This window comes from Sarcophilus harrisii, chromosome 1 (assembly GCF_902635505.1).
Source record: "Sarcophilus harrisii chromosome 1, mSarHar1.11, whole genome shotgun sequence".
In the NCBI taxonomy this organism is placed as follows: domain Eukaryota; kingdom Metazoa; phylum Chordata; class Mammalia; order Dasyuromorphia; family Dasyuridae; genus Sarcophilus; species Sarcophilus harrisii.
Window position 1 is genome coordinate 684,175,755 of NC_045426.1, and position 25,449 is coordinate 684,201,203.

General features: G+C 48.5%; 1 protein-coding gene across 1 annotated transcript; it reads right to left on the reverse strand.

Moving 5' to 3' along the window:
• Window positions 1-1,414: 1,414 nt before the first annotated feature.
• Window positions 1,415-25,449, reverse strand: LOC100913841 (refilin-A-like). The gene is made up of 4 exons (XM_031948431.1): window positions 25,079-25,449; window positions 24,306-24,722; window positions 5,416-5,525; window positions 1,415-1,954 (listed from the first exon to the last, which is right to left on the reverse strand). Exons 2-4 carry the CDS (start codon window positions 24,522-24,524, stop codon window positions 1,633-1,635), a joined length of 651 nt encoding a protein of 216 aa, XP_031804291.1. The 5' UTR covers window positions 24,525-24,722; window positions 25,079-25,449; the 3' UTR covers window positions 1,415-1,632.

Below are 25,449 nucleotides of genomic sequence, written 5' to 3' on the forward strand. Positions count from 1 at the left end.
CTTACTGAGAAAACTCAGGTTATGCAGCTTTATTACCTCCTCCGGCCGATTTCATTGACCTCCTTGTATGTCCTCACACTGGACCCTCCATTTCCCTGTGACTCCGGGCATTGCCTCTGGAAGACCAGGTGCGGGAACTCCCTCCCTCCCATCTCCAGCCCCGGCTCCCTGGGAAGGCTTCCCTAAGCCCCTTCAATTATCAGCCCTGCCAGGCCGTTACCTGCCCTTTCTCCCCTTCCAGGGACTTCTCAGACCCTTTGCTGCTGACCCTCCCTCCCCCTGGCTCCTTCTACGGCCAGTCTGTTTAATTTTGTTCATTTTTTTGTGACATGTGAGCCCGCTCTTTCCAAGGTTATGGGTGAGTCCTCAGTGCTCCCCCAGGGGTCGTTGCCTGGCCTCCACCCTCCCTGACCTCTGAGCAGCGTGGGGACCACGACCCCCCCTGCTCCCCAAACGGCTTCCCTGACATCGGTCTCCCTGGTCTCGTGGCTCTCGTCGCCCCTTCCCGGTTGCCTTTGCCGATCCATCTCGTGCCAGTAGGAAAAGGCATTTGCCAAAGCTGCCCCCAGGACACGCATCCCGCAGGTTCTCCCAGGCCCAGTTATCCCTCTGGCCGGGCGGCCCCAAATCCGCGCCTCTCCTGGGCGCATCCAGCATTTGGTTTGGAAGGTGAGAATCAGCGCTCGAAGAGCTTAGGAGGCCTTTACTGCAACCTCCTCACCTTACGGGTGAGCAGCTGAGCCCCCAAAGCCACACACACACAGTGACAGATTCGAATCCAGGCCCCGCAGCCGCAGCCTTTTCTATCAGAGCGTGGCCCTCAGACAGTCCATCGCCAGGAGAGTGATTGCGAGTCAGTACACGCTATGGTCACTTTTTTTGCTCTTTGTTTTTTTCTCTCATGGTTTTTCCCTTTTGTTCCGATTTTCTCTCTCGACATGATCCATGAAGAAATGGACACAAAGAGTTAGCACATGTGTATAACCAGAAAAAATAAAATATTTTTTAAAGACTGCCCGTCACTAGGCCTGCCCACCAACCCCCCCCCCCCCCCCCCCCCCCCCCCACTCAGGGAGAATCCCACCGGGTCCCTCGGCCCACAGTAACATCCTGCTGCATTTGGATCCTCTTGCTCAGTCCTCGGCTGTCGAGGAGAAAAACACTGGCCTAAAGCTTAGCCCGCTAACCGCTCTTTTCAGGGAGCACATCTTACCTACCTCAGGGAGGACGGAAACTCCTGCCCCCCCAAATAAGAAATAAATCAGCACGCCGCCCTGCCTCCTGTGCTGTCGGACCCCATCTCAAAAGAACGTCCCCCACGCCCGTGTCTGCCCAACCAAGTGTCTGGACTCCATTTAAAATGCTAATAAAATAGATATATTTATTTAATCTTCCACGAGGAAATCGAGATCAATACCGCCGAGCACAGCGGGCCAAGGGCAGGGGCGGCTTCTCCGAACGGTCCTGCTTGTGCTCTCCCCGCGAGCCTGCCCCTTCCAGGACCACCCCCAGCCCCGCTCCCCCAGTCGGCCCCCCTCAGCATCCCTTCCCGGCTCCTGGCCACGCTTCTCTCCAGCCCCCTTTTCTCTACCCCCCCACTCCCACCCCCCAGGGTTCCAAGCGGGAGCTCCATTAGAGCTCCTCGGGACAGGGGGGGTCGTCGCACAGTTCCAGCTGCACGCTGGACGCGAACCAGCGCTTGGGGCAGCCCAGGCTGTAGTGCAGCGTGGTGCGGTAAGTGTTTCTGGGGTGCTTGGGGAAGATGATGGTGGTGCTCTGGAAGCGCAGGGCCCGCTGGCGGGGCTCGAAGGTCAGCTGCGTCTTGTAGCTGCGCCACGTGCAGCTGGGGCTGGCCACGATGGTCTCGCTGTACGAGGTGACCGTGGGGACGGGGACGTAGAAGATGTCGTCCCGGTAGTGCTTTTCGGAGTCGTATTTGATCTCGGAGTTGCAGCTGAGGAGGACAGAGCAGGAGGATGGAAAAAAAGGGGGAAAGCGCATGAGATAGGCAAAGAACAGGGTCCCGGCCCAGCGGATTTAAGGACTTCATCCCATTTCCAGCAGGCCCTAGTAATGGCCCCTGAAGTGTCTAATGGATCAAGACTTATCTGGGGCCTCCATTAGGAGCTTCCAGGCACCTGAGCTGTCGTGGGGAAATGGGAGGCAGGGACACTGCTAGGAGAGACCGACATTAAATGTTTGCCAGGGAAATCCCCTTTCTCTGAGAGGTAACGGCAGAGGCGATCCCAGTTCTGTTTTATTTTTTGGAAGGAAGAGAAGAAAAGATCCGGAGGGAGACCTCTAGCATGTAGGATACAAAAAGCATAGATTGGGTGGGATCTGCTTTAGCAGAGGGAACAATCACAAGGATGAAATCTTAGCTACATTAAAGCATAAAAGGGAAAAACCTTGTTCCCCTCCTAGGTAAGCACAACTCCATGATTATTTCAGCTCGTGGACTTTTAGTCTCAGTCCCTCCCTCTCTTTTTCTTTCCTTCCTTACCTGGTTTTACTCTATCCCTTACTTTACAATCTCCCCCCACCCTAGCCACTGTTATGAAAGATAACTGCCTTTTATTATTGTCCTCTTCCTCCCTCTCTCTGTCTCTCTTTCTCTCCCTCCTCCTCTCCTTCCCTCTCTCTCTATTCTCTGTTCCCATTGGGAACCTTGTGGTCTACAGTAGAAGACGCTGCTCTAAGTCCCCATCCTGCCAGACCTGCAGTACCCGACAATCACCCTGATGCTCCTCAGCGCTCTCCCTTTGCTTTATCGCCTTCGCTTGCAGCTCCTCCTCATCCCCATGTTCTCTAAGTAAGGATCCGCTAATACTAGTTATTGCTCGGAATTAGCAGCGTGGGAGTGAGTGGCGCTTTGGGGAAGTAGCATCGCGATGACCGAGCTCGTGTCTAAGTAGTTTCTTCATTACTGTGTGACACAGTTAAGCAGAAGAGAGTGTCAGTTCATTTCTACCTTCGGAGGAATGACAGCCTGCATTAGGAGAAAAGGTGTGTGGAGACGGTCAGTGAATAAATACTAAGAGGAGGGCCACAAGGTGGCGCTGGACTGGATAGAGCACTGATCCTGGAGTCAAAAGGATCTGAGTTCAAATGTGACTTCAGACACTTGACAGTAACTGTGTGCCCCTGGCCAAGTCACTTAACCCCAATTGCCTCTCCAAAAAAAAAAAAAAAAAAAAAAAAAAAAAAAAAAAAAAAAAAAAAAAAAAAAAAAAAAAAAAAGGATAATAAGAGGAAAGAGGTACTGGTCTATACTTAACAATTTTACCCAGAGTGGATTTTGCTCTCTTTCTCCCTCCCCTTTGTTTTTTGTTTTTTTTTTGTAAAAATTTATTTTCAATTCATGGAAGAAAACAACCATTTCCATAATATAGTACACGTGAAACTGCAAATCTACATTTAAAACTTGCTGTTCCCTCTAAATATACAAAGTTATCATGTAAATTTCTTTTTTCCCCTTTTTTCTTCTCCCCTACCCTAGAGATGGCTATTGTTAGACATAAATACACATAAATGTACATGTATCTCTATATAATAGAGGGATACGTAAAATCACTACATACGTATTTCTCTTCATCAGTACGTTGGGGCAAGACCATACTCAATGGTGACTAGTATACATATTTAATCAATTACTCAATTAAGAAACAGGACTTGTATTTGGCCCATTGGTATTAAAGAAATGTAGTGGGGTGGGTTCTGGGTTAGAATCCCAGCATCGCCATCACCCAGGGAACCAATAGCAACCAGCGTCTCTATTCTAAAGGTTTTTCTCCTTTTTCTGCAGAATGAGATGAACAACTCTAAATCTAGGATTCTGGAACCTCCAGAACCTGCCTCTTTCTTTCAATATTCAATACTGACACTCTAGTTCAAGCCCTCATCACCTTTAGCCTAGACTAGCAGAATATTCTTCTAATTGGACTCCCTTTCAGCAGTTTCTCCTCAAATCCATTCTTCTCAGAACTACCCGAATCACTTTCCTAAGAAATCGTTCTGATCACTTCACTCAGAGCCCATCCATGGCTCCCCATTGCCCGTTGGGGGGGGGGGGAACAACACTAACTTCTTAGCTTGGCCTTCAATGTCTTTTACAACTTTGCTCCAACCTACCCTTCTGGCAAGATTCCACAATATACTCCTTCACACCTAAACAGAAAACTCCACTTCCTTCTCCCATTCTGCCTTTCTGCATATGGCGTCCATGTCTGAAATGTCTTTTTCTACCCTCCCACCCCCCAATCTCTGCCTGTTGATATTCTTCCAGTCCTTTCAAGCCAGTTTTGCCAGGAAATCCATGCTCCTCCCATCCCTACACAATCCCCTCAATCTCTTACCACATTATATTTCTCCTCTGCATTTTTAATATTAGTTTAATATTATATTTATCTATATAGATATTTAATATTTAAGTACTTATATATAATAATTATATTATAGCTATTTATGTATTATAGTTGCTATTTATATTATTTACATATAATATTTTATATTATAATTATAATATACACTTATATAATAGTTATTAATTATAGTTATTATTTCTCTATATATTTCTCTAATTATTTATACATGTTTTATATTATAGCTATAATATATACTTATATAATAATTATATATTATAATTACTATTTCTCTATATATTTATATTATTTATATATAATATTTATATTATAGTTATATACTTATATAATATATAGTTATATATTATAGTTACTATTTCTCGATATTATTTAAATATCATATTTTATATTCTAGTTACTTCTGCACCTTCCCATCTCCCAGCTCCTGGGGCTAAGGATTCTTTTTTTTTTTATCTCTGTATCCCTAGGATGTAGCATAATATGGCGTCTCTAGAATATCTTCCTTTCTCTCTTTTCTCCATCCTAATTCAGGCAAACTGCAAATCTACATTTTCCTAACTCCAAGCTCAGACCAAATTACTTTTTGCTCAGATTATGACAACTGTTTTCTAATTGTTTTTTCTGCCGTGAGTCGCTCCCTTCTCCTATACATCTTTCACGTCGCTGTCATTTTCCTAAAGCACAGATCTGACCAAATCATGGCCTACAGCTCAATAACTTTCAGCAGCTCCCTTGTACCCATAGAACCAAATATTTTCATTTGATGTTTAAATACCTTTACAAGCTGCTCCAGCCTATTCTTCTAAGCTCACTATATTTACTCCCCTAATACCTATTACTTATTTTTAAATTGTCTATGTACATGTTGTCTCCTCTGATAGAATATCATTTCCTTAAGGGAAGGTCTATTTGCATGCCCAGGACCCAGCCTAATGGCTGGTACACAACTGGCATTTAATAGATGCTCACTGATTATTTCTGTCATGTCCCACCCCCTCACAAGCCTCTCCCCCGGGGCCCAAGCCACACGTACCGAATTTCCTGCACAGGCTCAGGATTTACTTCGATGCTTTCCCCAAAAAACACTGGGTGCAATCTGGGTCTCATCTCCAGCACGGAAGGATCCTGGAGGAGGTGAGGAGGCTGCAGTGGGGAGAAGGGCAAACTCACAGTTAGTTACACAGCAGGCCCCGGCATCTTTCTGGAGGAGCCGGGAACTCAACATGAGGCAGGAGCTCAGGAATCAGAAGGGAGGACGGGGGAGAGCCCGGGTGTAGAGCTGAAAGATCCAATAGGAACAAGTGACATTTACAGAGCACCTACTGTGTGCCAGGAGCTGTGCTAAGTGCTGTGTAAGAACTAACATTTTAATATAGCACCTACTGTGTGCCAGGTGCTGTGCTAAGTGCTGGGTAATCATAGCAACTAACTTTATATATTACCCAGTGCTATATTATTATGTTATATATATTACATTATATATATTATATATTACTTTATATATGCCCAGTGCTATGCCAAAAGCTGAATAAAAATAATAACTTTTATACAGTACCTACTATGTACCAAGTATTTGCTAAGTGCTGGGTTATAACAATAACTCACATTTTTATACAGTGCCTACTACATGCCAGGAACTGGGCTGGTAATAACAATTACCAAAATTTTTATATAGTGCCTACTGTGCGCCAGGGGCTGTGCTAAGTGCTGGATAATAACAATAGATAACATTTTTAATGTTTACTCATTTGTTTTTGCTAAGATCAAGTACCTCTATTTAATTTTTTACATTTTTTCCTCCAAATTTATTTTATTTAAAAAAACAGAATAAGCACAAAGAAAACCAGAAAAGAAATACAAAACAAAATGAAACAAAACAAAAGAGAACATCATCAGGTGCCCAGAAGAATATCAGGGAGGATTCAAAATATATAATAAATATCAATTTAAGAAAAAAAAATATATATATATATATATTAGTAGAAGAAATTATATTCCTGAGTGTCTAAATTTTCCTTACTTCCTTGTAAACCGTTCTTTACCTTGTTTACTTTATTCTTTTCCCCTTTCATCCTCCCACCCCCAAACATGCTATAGTTAAGAAATGACATATTTATATATACATATGTAGATATATACAGACATTCACACATACACACACACGTCTTTCTCATCCCTGCTGACCCTCATTAAATCCTGCTCCCTCACTTACCTTACTATTACTTAACCCCCACTCACCCACCCAAGAATCCCTCCCTTGTCTTCCCTCGCCCTTTGTTTCCTCATCCGCCTGTCCCTCTCGCCTTAGTTCTTTATAGTTTCAGAGAATCAAGGTATAGTTGTTGCCTATTGAACCCATTCCCGAAGTTCAGAACTACAAGCCCTTCTCCCCCCTCTAATATCTCTGTGTCTATTCTTCCTCTGCACCTCATTTATATAACCTGATTACTATTTTTACCTTTACTCTGCCAATCTTTTTCAAATTTACCCTATTGTTGATGTAAATCTTAAATATAAAATATACATTTCCCATGTTGAAAAAAAACAATTTGTCCACATTTAAGCAGCTTGTCCGTGTTGAGTTCCTTAAAATTGCTGTTTGATATTGGTTCGTAGGTTAAATTTTCTAGCAAGTCCTGAACATCTGCAAGTTCCTTGAATGTCCATTTCTTCTCAGTCAAAATTAGAGATAATTTTGCTGAATATGATATTTTTTGGCCACAGGCCTAGTTCTTTTGCTTGTCTGCAGATATTTTTCTAAGACCTGCAGGTTTTTATTGTAGCTGCTGCTAAGTCTTGGACAATTCTCATTGTAGCTCCAGCGTATTTGAATTGTTTTTTTCTTGTTTCTTGCAAAATTTTCTCTTTGATCTGGGAATTTCAAAATTTGGCAATAACCTTCCCTTGTGTTTTCCACAGAGGATCTCTTTGAGGTGACGATTGGTGGATTTTTTCTATTATTTCTGCTTTTCCCTCCTGTTCTATGACTTCAGGACAATTTTCTAAGATTATTTCCTGCATTATTGTGTCAAGGTTCTCTTTCTGGCCACAACTTTCTGACAGTCCAATTATTCTCATATTTTCTCTTCTTGATCTGTTCTCCAAATCTGTCATTTTTCTTATGTTTCACATTCTGTTCTATTTTCTCTTTATAATGTTTTGTTATTTCTTGGGCTCTCGTAGCTTCACTGGCTTCCCCTTGTGTGATTCTAATCTCCAAAGAGTTATTTTCATCTTTGAGGCTCTGTACTTCCTTTTCTAATTGGTTAACTTTTTTTCTTGTTTTTCTTGAAGGTTTCAATTTTTTTCTTTGTTTTTCCTCAGTGTCTCTGATTTGATTTTTGAATTCTTTTTTGAGTTCTTCTATACATTCCTTCTGGACAGGGAATCATTTCATGTTACTCTGAGGGAGAAGCTTTGTTTACTAAAGTGTCCTATTCTGAAGATGAATCCCGGTCTTCCCTGCTCCCATAATGTTTCAATCGTGGGGTTATTTCTTCAGTTCATATTTTTTAATAAGAGGTATTAGTGTAAGCACTTCTCATCCTGGGGTGGGGGTGCCTCTGGCTTCCCTTCAGCTCTCCCTAACTGCCTCAGCAAATATATGAAAATTAGGGTTCAGTGACTTGCCCAGGGTCACATAGCTAGGAAGTGTTAAGTGTCTGAGGTCAAATTTGAACTCAGGTCCTCCTGACTTCAGGGCTGGTGCTCCACTGCGCCCCCTAGCTGCCACTTCACTATAAATTTTTATAAAGCACCTACTGTGTGCTAAGTGTTGGATGTCACCAGAAAAGCTCTTGGGAAGCCAGGCCCTGGCACTTTTGTGCTCAAAGTCCATTGACCAGCTGGCCTGGGGGGCCCTTCATGATCTCAGCCTTGGACCTGCCCACAAAGATGAACCAGCCTCTTCACCTGAAGCATGGAACAGACTGAGCTCCCAGCTGTTTTTCTTACTCCATATTCGAGTTCTAGACCCAGAGGCCATCCAGTTCAATCACTTTTTTTTATAGATGAGGGAACTGAGGCCCAGAGTCAGAATTAGAACTCAGTCCCTGCAACTCCATTTATTTTTTTGTTCTTTCCTGCCTTACGGTGCAGGAAATCTCTGGGCTATAACTTTGGGCAGGTAAGCGATCTGGCCGACCTCAGAACTCTTCTAGAATTTGATTGCCCTTTTGGGAGGCCAGGTGATCAATCCAACCCAACACAAAATTATGAAGTCCCTACTATGTGCCATAGCTACGGAGCCAAGAGCAAAACCTGACGCCTCCCTCAAAGACCTTAAAGTCTGCTACAGCGATACAGGCTAATCCTAGACAGCATTTAATTAAGTTCTTACTGTGTACTGGGCACTGGGCCAGCCCGATACAGGATAACTTGAGGTAGGAGTCAGTAAGTCGGTCAACAAACATTAACTATGTTTCAGGAAGACCTACTGTGTGCTAGGCAAAGGGAGATCAGGAAAGCAGGAATTGGAGCACTCAGAGCTGACAAGGGTCACTAGAACATGCCGGCCACTGTCAAAGTCCTCCGAGGAAGGGACCCGCCATCTCTCAACGGGCCACCCCACCCCAGCTGTGTGCAGAGCCTTGAGGGAGCTGGGGTGGGGGGTGTCTGAAAGATGGAGGTGAGAAGGAAATCAGCTCGGGTGGGAGAACTGCCCCTCGTGGTCCGGAAACCAGTCCTTGTCTGAACCCAGAGGCCAAACTGAGCACCCTGCCCCACCCCGAGCCACACTGCCCCTCACACTCCCATAACAGCCCCAAGAGGCGCACGGAACACGGGGAGACGTGAACCAAAGCTTCGGCAGCTCCGGAAAGCACCGATTCCCAAGACTCTTAAGGCGGTGGGGAACCAAGGAAACAGAACTGGAGTCAGAAGGTGCGAGTCCGAATCTTCTCCATCAGTAATACACCTCTCAGGAAGGCCCGGGGTGGGGGAGGGACTGCGGGCCTTCCCGCTCTGTACAGGATTCGTTTTCTCCCTAAAAAGGAGGCCCTTCTAAGGTGGAGGCCGAGAATACAGCTCAGCGGAGCGGCACCAGCCCCCCTTTCTCCAGTTCTTTCTGAGGACCCTCCCCCGCAACCCCCGAAGGCTCCCTCACTGATGGGCGAGACCCGGCCCGCGATTTCAGGGAGGAGGAAGAGGGCCGAGTTCTCTGTCCCATTTCCCCTTTGTCTCTGTGTCCCCGACTCCTGAGGCGCTTGACGCGTGTACGAGGTGCCTGATAAAGGCCCGTCCATGGAGCAGAGGCAGGGGGTCAGTGAGACCCTCCGCCATTCACCAGCTTCGGGACCCCCGCAAGGCGGGAAAGGCGCGTGGGAAGAGCCCGGATTCTGGAAAACGATTCCTGCAAATCTGGCCTCAGACGCTTGCCAGCCGTGTGACCCTGGGCAAGTCACTTTACCTGTTTGCCTCAGTTTCCTCATCTGCAAAATGAGCCAGAGAAGGAAACTAAACTATTCAAGTATCTCTGCCAGGAAAACAACGTAATATGTCGAACAACTGTTGTTCAGAAGAACTGAGTTCAAGTCCTACCTTGCCACAGATCAGCCGTGCCCCACCCCCATCCATCCCCACAAGTCTTTTAAGAACCAGATAAATCAATCAAGGCAAAAATACAATTCTCTGACCTAGAAATTTTCATCCTATAATCTTTTTTTTTCTCTTGGCTTTATAAAAAAAATTGAAAAATCATCCTGTGAGGAGTGATGGGCTTGTTCCTTTAAGATATTCTTAAATTCGATCCCTTCTAATGTCAAATTCTTAGGGCTCTGAGCCGCCCCGTGTTGCAGAGAAGGTGCCAACCTGCACTAGTGGATGAAGTTTCCTCACCTGGAGTTTTTGATCTAGCAAAATCCCAGAGGCCCTCGTGCCCTAGTCTTACCCTCTGCCAACCACTGTGCTGCCCGTGGGCACGGAGACACAAATGAAACCATCCTGCCCTCTGGGAACTTGCCTTTCATCGGGGGAGAGAAAAATGAGGTAACCGGCAAAGCGCTTTGCAAACTTAAAGCGCCACATAAATGCTGGGTGGGCGTTAATTCTTGTGTTAAGTAATTTATTAAATCGTTTTTAGTTATGACATATTATAGACCACATAACAAAGAAATCGTTGAGTAAATTTAAGAAATTATGTGTCAAATTATTAAATTATTGATAATGTTTCTTATATATGTAAAGTATATTTATGACTGGGGCAGCGAAGTGATACAATAGATAAAGTGCTGGGTCTGGAGTCAGGTTCAAATCTGGGTTCAAACCTGATCTTAGACACGTCCTAGATGTGTGACCCTGGACAAGTCACTTCACCCTGTTTGCCTCAGTTTCCTCATCTGTAAAATGAACTGGAGAAGGAAATGGCCAACCACTGGAATATCTTTGCCAAGAAAATCCCAAATGGGGTCACAAGAGTTAGATATGACTAAAATGACTGAACAGGATATCATATAATAATGGTAAAAATATTGCTACAAATTATTATTAATTATTTATATTTATTCATACATCATCATAATTAATAGAACATATTTATTTAGAATTATTTTAAATTAATTATCATTATTAACTGCTTATATTTATAAGTATATAATATTTATCACTTATTATCACCAATATTATATAGTATTCATTTATAGTTATAAATTAATTACACTTAACTAATTGTTTATATTTATAATTAATTGTGTTATTTATTATCACCAACATTATATATTATTTGTATATAGTTATAAATTATAATCCATAATTAATCATACTTATAATTAACATATTATTATTTATCATTAATATTACATATTATCCATAGGCAGATATTCTAAATTAATTATAATTATTAACTCATTGTTTCTATTTATAATTATGTATTATTTGTTGTAGATTTATAATTATTTTTATATATTATTTTACATCATTGTATCTAATTATTTAAATTAATAATTATTAATTACGGCATTAGCGAGGTTATGTATTAGATTTCTCCTATGGCACTTTAAGCTTTGGCAAAGCTCTGTCCACACCTCAGCTGTAATCTCAGGAGGAGATGCTGGAAGTTAATGGATGGAAGAAAACTCGGAGAAAGGTCAGGGTGGGCAGACAGCTCTGGAAGTCACCGAAAAATTAGTGGTGCTAACGGAACACAGGCAGGCTGCAGGCCTCACCCCGGCCCCCGTTCCGGCAGAGCAGATGGCAACCAAGCCTTCACAGGGGATGCCCCAGGAGACTCCAGCCCCAGGTTCTAAGCTCCCCCGTTATTTGAACATCAAAACGGCCCTTCTAGCCCACGAGCTCCCACCGGCTCAGACGTCGGGCAGGGAAAACGGCCGTCACAGCCAAGGGAGGGCACGGTTTGGCGCCAAAAATGCAACTTTCTAGCCACAGTGGAACGGCCACTTTGGAGACTCCGGGCCACATTTCTGCTAAATCCGTGGACTTAGTGAAGTATGTGGAGGGGGGGATAAGGAAGGGGTGGGGGGAGGCCTGCGGCTTCAGAGACCCAGGCAAGGGCCAGCCCAGAGGCCTAGCTGTTCAGGATTCAGAACTGGCCCTAAAAGGCTCCTCGTGTTACCAATTAAGAAGCAGAGGCTCACAGAGGTTTTCTGATGTATCTAAGGTCATCCAGCCGGCCTGAAGAGTCCGGGCGATCTTAGCCCATTCTGGACACTTCGGGCCATCCAGGGCAGCCTTCACCCTCACTCATAAGCACAGTTTTTAATGCCGAAAATAAAATGTACAGGATTACAAAGGAGACTAACGATATCCAAATCCAGGAATCAAAAATAAAATCAAAATCACAAAGTTCCTGCAGCAGCTCAGTAGAACAGTGGATAAAGCCCTGGCTCTGGAGACAGGAGGACCCAAGTTCAAATCCGGCCTCAGACACTGACTAGCTGGGTGATCCTGGGCAAGTCACTTAATCCTGTTTGCCTCAGTTTCCTTATTTGTCAAATGAGTCAGTGAAGGAAATGACCAACCAGCCAGTATCTCTGCCACAAAAACCCCAAATGGAGTCACGAAGAATCAGATGTGACTGACCGATTACATAATAACGACCTCTGACTCCGATGTGACCATTTCTGCTGCTGCCCCACTCCTGTGGCTGCAGAAAGCCGAGAAGAGCACCTTGATCTCCTTGGAAATAATGTTACTGCCCCTAAATCAAAGACAGAATAACTTACGAGCCAGGGTGACTCAGTGGGCAAAATAGTTATAGAGCCAGAGTCAGAAAGACCCAAATTCAAATCCTGACTCAGACACTGACTCGGTGTCTATGATCCTGGGCAAGTCATTTCACCTCTGCCTGCCTCAGTTTCCTCATCTACAAAATGGGGATAATAATCATACCTACTTGCAAAGGGCTTTTTAAGCCTTAAGGAGCTAATTAAAGGCTCGTAGCTCAGTCTCTTTGATTTTGTCTGACCTTCCATGGCCTCGTTTGGGTTTTCTTGGCAAAGATATTGTAGTGATTGGCCAGTTCCTTCTCCAGCTCATTTGACAGATGGAGAAACTGAGGCAAGCAGGGTTAACACAGCGAGGAAGTGCCTGAGGCTGGATTTCCATTTGGAAGATGAGTCTCTGACTCCAGGCCCGGCACTCTATCCATGGTACCACCTACCGATCTGCCCCAATTTAAGTTCTATTATTGTTCCATGATTATTATACTAGAATAATCATGTAATAATTAGAACATAATTATTGCCATATCAAAATTATTTAATTAGTAACATATTAATTCTATAATTCATAGAATAAAATAAAATGGAATTATTACATGGCAATAATTATAACATACAATGATTATTATATAATATGATTACATGGCTCTGTCCTTAATGATTAATAATGAAACAGGTCAAATGCCTGGAGCAAATCGGAGATGGTCGTTTCATCCCGAGGCTCAGGCCAAGGAGGAAACCAGACCCAGGCTTCAAGGCAGAAAGAACCGGGGACCCTGCAGTTAAAAGGCCCGAGTTTGAATCTCTCCCCTGCTACTTTTTCCTTGGGTGACCTTAAGGCTTCCCTGGACCTCCATTTCCTGATGTGAACTAGAGCTGCCTCTGTCCCTCTGGCTCTGATTCTGTGATCCTCCCCCATAACACAGGTGGGATTAGCGGAAGGGCCAAAGCATCCTAGAGCTACAGCCAAAAGCCCGCCTTAGGAGTTACCCAGCCTCTCACACAACAGAGAAGGAAACTGAGGTCCAGAGTGGTCCACTGTCTGGCCCAGGGGATCCGATGAGAATCTGGCCCGAAGAAGGGGTGGCCTCCCTCTGCTCCCAGCAGCCCCGGCCAGCGCCCCTGAGCTGTCCCACACATTTATCCCATTTCTCTTCTCTGGCAGTCCAGCCAAGGTGGGCCCCTTGGACCCAGCCCCCAGAGCCAGGAGGCTCTGGAAACAAAAATACCCTGGGCCCTGGGCATCTGCTCCACTTCAAACAAAACAAGTCTGCATCCTCACTGGGACTCCGGGACTGTGCCCTCGGTCTCCTGGTCGCCCGAGCCGGGCAGGATTTGTGGGTGAGCCTGGAAACCCATGCCCGGGGTTTGTCCCTGGCCCAGGCGCTCCTCCACGGCTGCCAGGCTACGCGCGCCTGTGGCGGCTTAGCACGTCCTATTAAAGCAACTGGAACCAGCCGGGCCCGGGCCCAAGTTGGGCCTGGGAGCCATCAGCCTGGGGACTCGGAGCCGGAGGCCCCCAACCTGCAGGGATGCTCTTGGGCAAGCCCCTCAACCCCGATCTCCCCTTTCTAGTTTGTCCCATAAGGCATTGGACCAGTGGTCTCTGACGTCCCTCCCAGGTCTGAGCTTACAAAACCCCTCCAGTTTAGCCTCCTGAAGAAGGCCAGACAAACGCCTGACTAATAACTGCGGACAGACCGCAGGACTGCGCAGAGAATGCCGGGAGGGAGGTCGTGTGGCGTGGAGAGAAGATCTTGAGGTCTGGGAAGCCCTCAAGCCTCCAAGGCAGACTCCCTGGCCTTTTCTGGTCTCATTTGCTGGGAGGGAAAATCCTCAACACACTAAAATTTATTAAATAAACCCACATGTTTATATGTATGTGGGCCTGCTTTGCATTCATTTGTGTGGAGAATTTCCCAGCACAGAAACTCCCTCCAAGGATGCAACTTAGCCAACAGTAATTAGTAAGCACCTGCTGTGTACCAGGCCTACGCTAAGCTCTGAGGGTACAAGGAAAGGCAAAAGCCCAGCACCTGCTCCAGCAAAGCTTCCAGTCTCGGGGAAGGGGGAGAAGGAGAAGACAACACGCAGAGAACCGCATCCAAATGAGATGATGGACACAAGACGGTCTCCAGGAGGGGAAGAAACTCATCCCGATGGAGGGAGCCGGCACCGAAAGGAAGTTCTGAAAGGCTTAAAGAACTCTGACTGTGTCCAAGACCCGGCGGGAGTCCGGAGGCCCCAGAGGTGGGCCATGTCCCGAGAGAGGGGGGAAGGACGGACTCGGGATGCCAGAGAAGACATTCTGACCAACGTATGCACTGGTTTGGCTTAAACGTGTGTGTTTCTTCCTTTTTAGAATGGGGAGGAGAAGGGAGAACAAACCATGATGTTACACAAAGAAACTGGGATCCTTGAATCATTCATTTCAATGCACAGGACAGAGAGGGAGCAAGCAGAGACCAGCAGAGGAGCCTTGAAGTTAATGGGGTGAGGGTACTGGAAACCTTGAAGGAAGTAGCCTGAATGCAGGAACAGCTGGCACGGTCATATGCAACCAAGGTCGTCTGTCTACTGATTAGTCCGACTCTTTGTGACCCCATTTGGGGTTTTCTTGGCGGACGTATTGGGGCGGTTTGCCATTTTCTTCTCCAGTTCATTTTACAGATGGAGAAACTGAAGCAAACAGGGTTGGGTGACTTGCCCAGAGTCACACAGTTAATGAATGTCTGAGGTTACATTTAAATTCATGTCTTCATGATTCTGGGCCAGGCCCTCTATCCGCTGTACCATCTAGCTGCCCTCTGCTATGTATGTGAAAAGACTCATTTTTTCCCCTTTTTTTTAACTGAGAAAAACAATAAAAATAAAAGGTCAATGCAACTTCGGGTGAAACACACTGGGAAGAAGGGATTTGCCAAGCACACGAGCAGGATATACCAGGCCAGAAAGATGGTCTGCTGATTAGGGGGGAAGGACTTAGAGAATTTCTATTTCTTTTTCTTTTTCTTTTTCTTTTCTTCTTTTCTTCCTTCCTTCCTTCCTTTTCTCTCTCTCTCTCTCTCTCTCTCTCCCCCTCTTTCTCTCCCCCCCCCTTTCTGGCAATTGGGGTTAAGTGACTTGCCCAGGGTCCCACAGCCAGGAAGTGCTAAGTGTTCTGAGGTCAAATTTGAACTTGGTCCTCTTGACTTCAGAGCTGGAACTCTATCCACTGTGCTACCTTGATGCCTTTGAACTCATAGAATTTCCATCCAAACAATTGGCAAGTTCATTAGGAAGTCCTTTCCCTGGTCCCAAAGGTGAGCCTGAAAGTCCTCTGAGAAAGGTAAGTCCCTTCTCAGAGAGAATGAGGCTACATTTAGATTGAAGGATGGATGGAAAGACAGACAGAGAACAGATGATAGATGTGTGGATGGATGGATGGAAAAACAGATGATAAATACATGAGTGAATGTATGGATTGAGAGGAAGGCGAATAAAAGGATCATTAGAGATAAATGAGAGAATGAATGACTTGATAGAGATGCATAGATGGATGAATAAACGAGCGAATGAATGAATAGAAAGATGTATACAGATGAGTGGCTGTTCAGAGATTTCATGGTTATAATCAATTCCCATTGACCTTCTCCCTTCCTGGCCCCCTTGGAGCCCCTCGAGGGCTGTTTCAAACAATAACTGACAAATAACCACATGCACAACTATTTTCCCCACACTCCCAGCTGCACATAAGAACTGATTCTTTTAAAAGCCCCTCCCCAAAGCACCCAGGTTATAATTCTAGAGTTGGAGGGACCCTAGAAGCCATCTATTCCACCACCACCCATTTTTCAGATGAGGAAACTGAGGCACAGAGCGCTGAAAGGCACACATTGGTGTGCTGAGGAGCTGAAATCCAGTCTTTTGACTCTGGAGTTCAGGGCAGTAGAGAAAGATTTGGATTTGGCTGCAGGACCTGGGTCTAGACCCTTCCTCTGATGGGGGACATTGGATACGTCCCTTCAATTTCTGGCCCAGCTTCCTTAAAGAGTTGACTGGGGCGCTGGGAAGTTAAGTGACTTGTCCAGAGACACAAAGTCAGCAGCATGTGTCCAAGGTGGAAACTGAATCCAGGCTGGCCTGACTGGGAAGCCCAGCCTCTAAGGGGGCAGTATCCAAAGAGGAAAACCAGCTCAGCCCCTGATGCAGCAGAGCGCTGGCTTCAGAGAATTCCTAGCCGTGTGCCCCTGGGCAAGTCAATTAATCCTGTTTGCCTCAGTTTCCTCATCTGTAAAATGAGCAGAAAAAGGAAAGGGCCAATCAGGTCAATATCCAGGAAAACCCCAAGGTGCGAAGACTGAAGCCCAGGGAGGGTTCATAGCCATTTGGCCGCACTCTCCCTCCACAGCGGATTGGGAGGAGCTTTCAGAATGGACGTTTACTTAGGTGGCAGCTAGTTGGCACCATAGTGGGCAGAGAGCACTGGAGTCAGGAGAACCCGAGTTCAAATTTGGCCTCAGACACTTAACACTCAGCAGCTGTGTGAACTCTGGCACAAGTTATTTTATCCGATTTCCTTGTCCAAAAAAAAAAAAAAAAAAAAAGTACTCTTACCATCCTCATCTTGGGACAGTTTATCTATAGAGGGTTGTAGAGGGAGGCAGGAAAATTGAGCCAACCAGAGGAGTACAAACAGTGGTTCTGTCTCTGAAAGCCTTTTGCTCTGGGAAATGCTTAAGTGGGCAATGGCAGAAGGCATGGAGCCGACCTCCAATAAGAGATGAGGATCAGGTCAGAGGAGGGAGGGGAAAGCCCGCTCTAAGCTAACCTGCTTTGTGGCGTGACCTTGGGCCACAAAACCTCCAACGCTAGGAAAACACCAGGTGCGGACAGCACCACCACAACCAGAGGATGATGGAGCTCAGCAAAGTGCTTTACCCTTTGATCTTCCCGCAATCCTGTGAGATCGGCGCTATAAGATTCCTGTTGAAATGAATTAAATTGGGACAGCTGGGTGACACAGCAGATAGAGCACTAGCCCTGAAGCCAGGAAGCCCTGAGTTCAAGTCCAGCACAGAAACTTAACCTACTAACTGTGTGACCCTGGACAAGTCACTTAACCCTAACTGCCTCACAAAAAACAAAATTCAAAACAATTAAAGAAATGAATTAAACTGCACGGGAAACAAAATGCCAAGGACGGGCTCAACAGAGCAAGGTGACTGGTAAGTTTTAGGGTGTTTTTTCCAATATGCTAATAATGTTATTTCTAAACATCGACCTTGGCAAAATTATGTGGGAAGGGCCTGGAATTGGCAGGGATTTTGTTAAGAAACCACCGGTGCACTGGGCCTCCCTGGTCTCCAGCTAGGGCAGTAGACAGCATACAGACAGCATCCCATGAGCAGGAAGCCAGGTGAAATACTGGGGCCCTGTTCTACTCAAAACCACCAGGAAGAAGCATATAAGAGGTACAGTCTCCTCCTGTCCCCACCCCCACTAGTTCCCAGGAGCCCATAAAGACCGTACTGTCTGCTGCCAGCGGCGCAGGGCTGATAACTACCCAGACTTCATTTGCCTGATACATTATGCATAAACAGACTTATCAGAACATCATTGATCTGGGGCTGAAAGAGCCCTCAGAGGTGAGCGGATCCACTTCCCAAAGTCTCACAGAACCGTCTTTCATATCAGGGCTTCTTTCACCGGACAAATTTTTACCCAACCCCGGATATGTGGGTATAGAAAAGAGGGGTGCAAATCAGACTTTTACTGATGATAAATCATAATTTTATGACCCCTACATTCAGTTATGAGAGCCCAGTTTAAGAAGCCGGGTCTTCTTCTATCTGTCCTTTCAGAGTCCATGTGCCAGAGCAGAGGGCTCAAGAAAACCCAAATCCCCACCTCCGATGTATACCTCTTGTGGGACCTTGGACAGATCCCCTCAACTCTCCATGGGCCAGACAACTTCTTTTTTTTTTTTTTTCTTTTGACAAGGCAATTGGGGTTAAGTGACTTGCCCAAGTTCACATAGCTAGGAAGTATCTAAGGCCACATTTGAACTCAGGTCCTCCCGACTGTAGGGCCGGCGCTCTGTCCACTTTGCCATCTGCCTGCCGCCCCCCTCTCCCGCAGGCAGCTCTAAGATAGATCTGCATCAAGGAAAGAAGTTGCCTGGATGGGAGTTCCCTAATGTAATGAGATCAGAGATCTAGTGCCCCTCCATCCCACCAAAAAAGGAAAAAAAAAACCCTCTTTCCTAGGCTTTTTCTTCCCCATGTGCCTTATTATCTGATTGGCATTGAAGAGTTTGCTTACTATTAGTTATATTTATAATAATAAGAAGAATAAATGACAGCTTTTGTACAGGACTTTGAGGTTTAGAAATATAATCTCATTTGATCCTAACAATGCTCAGAGGAAGATGCTATTTTCAAAACGAAGAAACTGAGCCGAGGTTAAGTGATTTTTCAGGTTCGCACAGCCAGGAAATGTGTGACTTGAACCCGGGTCTTCCTGGGTTGGCCAGCACTCTATCCACTGTGCCAGCCAGCTTATATATGTACCTCTAGGGGATTATGACCAAAAATTAAACCTCTGTTTCCCAGGGCCCATTTATCGTCACCCCAACTGCCATCCTGGATGGAATAGGGATTGGACTGGGCCTAGGGAACTCGTGGCCGTGGAAATCTTCCTATATCGGTGAAAGTTGGTGTCTTCTCTCAAAATGGAGAGATTTCGCGAGCTGGCTGTCCGTTCTCTTTACGCGTCTCCCCACACTGTCCCCCAATGACAGACAGACCATGTCTGGGCCCTGAGCCTTCCCTGTGGCCTCCCACAGGGAGGCCCTGGAACACTCACCCTCCTCATGTCTACCGCCCACGTCCCCAGCTTCCTTCAAGGCCCAACTCCAATCCCATCTTCTGGGAGAAGTCTTTCCTGACTCCCTCCCCCCATTCTGGTGCTATCTCTTTACTTGTTTCCCAATCTGTGTATACACACAGCTGCATCCAGCACACATTGCGTGCATATATGTATCACACATGTATACATGCACACAGTTAGATACATGCACACACACAGTCTCTGCTACTCAGGACTATGGGATCCAACTCTGATTCCTAAGAGGACAGGGTTCAGAAGGGGAAGGAACTTGCCAAATCCAGCTCTTAACGTGCTTAATTTAGAGAAGAATAAGGGTCCCAGGGTTTCCGCTCCTGGCAGGAAAGGTCACCCCAAGGGAAATGGGCCAGAGTGGATTCCCCCTCACTGGATTCAAGCTCTGCTGAGACTCTATCCTTCCAATCATCCTTCCAAGAAGGGACAGCCAAAATCTCCACCGGGGGTCTCACGTCCAGGGCACGGCCTACCCCGCTGCCCTCGTTCAGTCACTGATACCCCCGAGGAGGGTAGTCCTCCTGTCAACAGCAGGGTGCCCCTTCCTGCTGCTGGGAACGGGGGTGGACAGTGGAGACCCTCACTAGGCTACCGGGCAGCAGAGCGAGGAGAAGGGGAGAAGCAGAGAAGGACACGGGAGAAGAGAGTCCCCAGTGCATCGGAACGGACGGTGCAGACTAGGCCCTGCCTTGGAACTGAGGCTGATTGTACCTAACGTGAGAGTGCTCCCACGCAGAATTTTCCCTTTCCCTATCCCACAGTCCCCTGCTCTGAGAGCTGGAAGGGCCCTTTGAGTCCCAACAAGTCCCACCTACGAGTCTCCGCCACATTAGCCAATCAGACAAGGGCCCAAGAAGAAATGGCCTGCTGCCTCCCGAGGCAGCCTCTGGGCAAGCTCCCCTCAGGACACACAGATGAAAAAATTAACTCTCCGCCAGCGTCCACCCACAGATACTTTCTGTGTCCGTCAGGGGAGAAGCAAGGTGTCCGATGGAGCCCTGTGAAATGACCTGAGCTTTAGCCTAATTCTGCTGTAAGTGGCTGTGAAACGTTGGACAAATCACACGCCCATTCTGGGCCCCCTAGGGAAGGCCAGAGAGGGTGACATCTGTGGGGGCTGAAAGGCCCCTAGGGGTCACCTGGCTCAGCTTGTCACAGATGGAATCCCGAGCTCTCGAGAACGTACCTCCAGCCTGGAAGGGACCTGAGCGGCCATCCTGGGCAGGCTCTTCCTCGGGACAAGGCCTTGGGATGTAGGGTCGGAGCCCGAGGCCTGTGATGGCAGAGCCAGCCCTTTCTCCTCAGACGGGGAGCCCCCTCTGACTCGCCTCCCTCTGCTCCCATCCTAGCAAAGAGCTTGGTTTCCTACCCAGAGCCCCGGTTCCAGGCCTGGCAACTTCTCCTCCCTGGGCCGACGGAGCGTCCAAGATTTCCGACGCCATTTGACCGAACCTTCAATTTACTTCACAAAAATGCCTCCTGTTTTGGGGTTTTGTTCACCCTTTGAAAAAAATAAGGCAGCTACAGACCCACACACAGTAATACAGTTACATTAAAAGCCGGGAAAGGAGGCCCGTTCCCGGCTCGCCTGCTCCCCAATGCCCAGAGGGACTCCGGAGGCATGTTTGGTTTGGGAGGGGAGCCGAACATTCCAGGCCGCTCCAAAGCAAGTGCAAGAAAAAACCCCAGTGTAAATGGGGTTTCATTTATTTATGGGCCTGGCCCCACCGTGACTTTCATATTTTCTTGGATGCTGACGCTGTAGCCCAGACGTTTGACTGGATGGCCCAGAATCAATGGAGCATTGTCTTGGAGGCTCAGGCGTGCTTGTTAGAGGGAGGCTGGACCTTTTTATAGGGCCGAGCTACCCCGACACATGGAGGCTCGAGCGCTCGATGAGCAGCAGGGGGGCGTGGAGGTGCTGGGAGCGGCCCCCTGGACCCGGCCCAAAAGATAGACCCAAAAGGAGGGAGCGGGATCCAGCCCCGCTTGGGCTGGGGCGTACCTGGTCACCACAATCGGGGATGATTCTAGCGCCTCGCGCCTACCTCCCAGGCCATCTTTCAGGTCAGGGAGCTAGCTGGGAGTCCGGAAAACCTGGTCAAATTCTGCCTTCCAACTCTTACTGGCTCTGGGATGAAGGACTTTTCTCAGCCTCAGTTTCCTCAGCTTCCTCAGCTGTAAAAACCGCCCTGTAACATTGACAAACCTCACAAGTTGCGAGGATTAAGCAGGCCGATGTATATAAACTTCAGAAAGCTCAGCACGAATCTCTAGTTCTCATTTTTAGTCAAAGGTCAGCCGTTTGAGAGCGGGAACAGTATCGTTTTAGTCTTGATTTTCCCGGACTTGATTTAAATAGACTTGACTGTTGCTCCCCTCCACCCCAGCTGCTCCTGCCTCTGGCCGTGTTTATTATTTTGAACTATCCCTGATCCTGTTTGGAGTTTACCTGTCCTGTTGGCTCCCTCTTCCTGACCAGCTCAGGGGAGAAAGCAAACTCCCTGAGCCCACGGATTCCTCTCCTCCCATTCCCAGGATAAAGCCTAGCACCTAGTAGGGGTTTAATAAATGCTCAGTGAATTGGACTGTAAGTGCTTACTATGTGCAGAATGTGGTGCTGGCAAAGACCAAAAATTTACTCAAAATACAGCACGCCATCTGAGTCCACAGGCCTGGGGAATGCCACTGGTTGGGCACATGTGAACCAGGACAATCACAGAGAATTCTAAAGGTCTCCCGAGGAGACCTACAGTCACTTAACGACCTTATTTTACAAGGGGGGAAACTGAGGCCCGAGAGGCGAAATGATTTAGATCGTGGGTTCTTACTGGCCTTCTGGTCCAGGTTCTTCCTTTGAAGAACCAAGAGCGAGACTCAGACAGGTAAAAGCGGGAGAGGCCCGCCTCCAGGCACCTTGGTCTCTCAATCCACACCCTTTTTGTTTTTTTCTTGTTTTGTTTTGCCTCCTGCCCTCTGCTAGGCCCAGGGACATACAGAGGTAACCTTACCCCAGAGGCCGAGAAAAGGCCTGGGAACGTTGGAAATGCCAGAGCTGGGGGAGTTGGGGCCTCCCTTCATTCCAGGAGGGGCTCCTAGCTGGCAGAGCTCTCCAAGAGGCATCTGGGGCTGTGGGGCCAACCTTAACCTAACACAAGCCACAAGACAAAATGGGTCTATTTGTTCTGCCTTCCCCAGGCTGAGAGAAGCGGAGACAGTGGGAACGTGGAGGGGGAAGAGACCCCAAGAAATCAGCCACGCTTGTCCAGCATCTTAGGGGTGCAGGGTGGGAAGTGGCCCTCCATCCCCTCTCTCACTCCCCCATACGGGCCTCAGACACTCTCATACTCTCCAAATGTCTTTGAGACCCAGACACTGCTTCTCCAGCAGGAAATCTGGCATATTAGGCGTGAAGGAGATCACTTTCAATGAAAACAGCTTCGGGCACCCGCCCCCCCACCCAAAAGGGGGTGAGGGAAGACACATAATCAAGGTACAAAGTCATTGTGAGGCTTCAGGAGAGGCTCCCCTGAGCCTTCTGCTCCCCCGGGCTTGGCTCTGCTTATTGCTGAAGGAAGGGATTTCACCTGGACTAAAAGGTAATTAATGCACAGCAGAAAGTACCTGGAAAGGGTCAGGTGAGCATTCCCCAGCTGCCTGAGAGATGTGCGTGGGGGAGGGGGAGGAGAGAGAAGGGGAGAAAGGGAGAGGAGGAAAAGGAGGGGACAGAAGAGGGGGAAAGGGAGGGGAGTTGGGTAGGGGAGTGAGAGAGGGGACAGGCTCTAGAGAGGGGAGGGGGAGGAGGATATAAAAAGGAGAAGAAAAGGAGAAGAGAAGAGATGGGGAAGAGTGCAGGGAAGCCGAGTGACAGAGACCAACCAGTTAAATCAAGACCACAATGTTAAGGATACTGTAAGAAAGACAGAAGACCAAGAGGAATCAGCAAAAGTTCTAGCTACCAAAACAACCCGGAATCAATTGTCCTGGCGCCATCTCCTTTGCTTGGGCTTCTCAACTCTCAGGTTTTGTCTCCTCAGCTCACTCCCTTGTCCAGGTTTAGCTCTGGACACATTTTCGGCCACAGTTGACCACCCACTCTGACCCGGGTTTCTGGAGGAGGCAGAACTCCCCAGTGGCAATGTTAAGTGGTGCCCGGTGTTGAAGAGCAGCTTTCTGACGGGAACCAATAAAAGCTCTGTCTGTCCTTCACACCTCCAATCACTTTAGGGCCCCCCCTTTAAGCTCACATAGGGGATTTGTAGACATTTTCCATACTGGCTCATGATGTTCATGGCACAAGTAGATATGAAGTGAGGTTCGGCACAAATACACAAGTCCAGAGTCACCCACAAGTCCGGGGTTGGACTCTCTCTCACCCTACCAGATCAGAGGCTGTTAATAAGCTAGTTAATCCATTTCAGCTCCTTTCCCCCAAAAAAGCATCCCTCAACTCAGACTTCCTTCAACTGTGTTCAGTCACAAAAGGCAATGTAGACATCACATGGCAGAGCCAGGGCATTCTGGGATTGTACCATCAGGTGCCCAGCCGAGTCCCCTCCCCCGTTTACCTTACTCCCAGAAAGACCCGAAGCAAGGGGGACTTTGGCAAACACTCGGGATGGGTTAACTTTGGGGCTCACTGAACCAGCTGCATGAAGGAGTGGACCCCCTGAAAACCTCTTCCCCTTAAACCTGAGCTGATGGATCTCCTGGTATCCTTCGCACCAGCTCCCTTGAGACTATGAAGCCCACAGCTATTTCCACAGTCACACACCAAATCGCTAAACAAATGGGGGGGAGGGGGCAGGTGCTCCGGCTGCCCTGGGCACCAGGGAGCGAGGGATGGAGAAGGAGGGGGCGGTCTTACCCCTGTGGTCTCCTGGGGGTCCCCGTGGAGCCCGGTTCCTGAGGACTCCGCGGAGGCGCCGCTGCCTGCAGCTCTGCTGTCCATGATCCCCGGGGGCAGGGAGTAGAAGGGCGGGCTGGGGCTGGGGGGCAGCCCGGAGTCGGGACTGTCCAACAAGCCCTCCCTACTCTTCTCTTTGAGGCTGTCCTCCATGCCCTGGAAGTGCAGGTGGCCCACCATGGCTGGGGGCAGGGGCACGATGGAGGCGGCGGGGGGCGCGGGCCCAAGGCGCGGGGAGCGGGGCCCCCTCTTCGCTGCGTCCTGCTCCACTTCTTCCTCGGGCTGCGGGAGCCAGAGCCCGGGCCTGACGAGGAGGAGGGGAGGCGCCGGCCGGCCTGCCCGCCGGGGGCTGGGGCTGCGCGCCCGGGACTTGGGAGCCTGCGGGGAGAGCGGAGAGGGGGGCGCGTCAGGGACGAGGGGGCGCAGGAGAGGGGAGGGGGGTCGTCGGGGAGGGGGGGGGGCCGGGGCAGGCTCAGGCCGGGGCGGGCTGAAGCCCGAGGACGCAGCGAGGCGCGGACCGGCCCAGTCGGGGCAGGGGCACCGCGCCCGGATGGACGCACGGCCCGCCGCCCGTGCCAGCGGCGCCGCGCTCCAGCCAAGTGCGGCCGCCGCCGCGCTGTCTGCGTCTGCGAGGGGCCCCTCCCGCCCCGCTCCCAGGCCGCAGACCGGTGGGATTTGTGACCGCCCTCCCCCGGGCCCCATCTGCCCCGCCCGGAGTGCAGAAAGCCCATTACGTGCGCGCCGGGACGGAGCTAGGGAGGCGAGGCGAGCGGGGACGGGCCCGGCGGGGCGGGAGGCCAGCGAGGCTCGGGGCTCCGGCCCGCGGAACGGAGTGCCCAGGATCGGCCGGCCGGGAGCGCTCGGAGGCGGGGCGCTGCGCCCCGGCCCGGCTCGGGCTCCCGCTCCCCCTGCTCTTGCTTGTATCTCTGCCCGGGCAGCTGCTGCCTCTGCCCCTACGCCTGCTTCTGCCTCTGCTCCCGCTTCTGCCTCTGCACTTACTCCTGCCCTTCCCTCTCCCCCAGCCTCTGTGTTGCCTCCGTTTTTACGCCTGCTTCTGCCTCTGCTCCAGCCCTTACCTCTGTCCCTGCCTCTGCTTCTGCCTCTG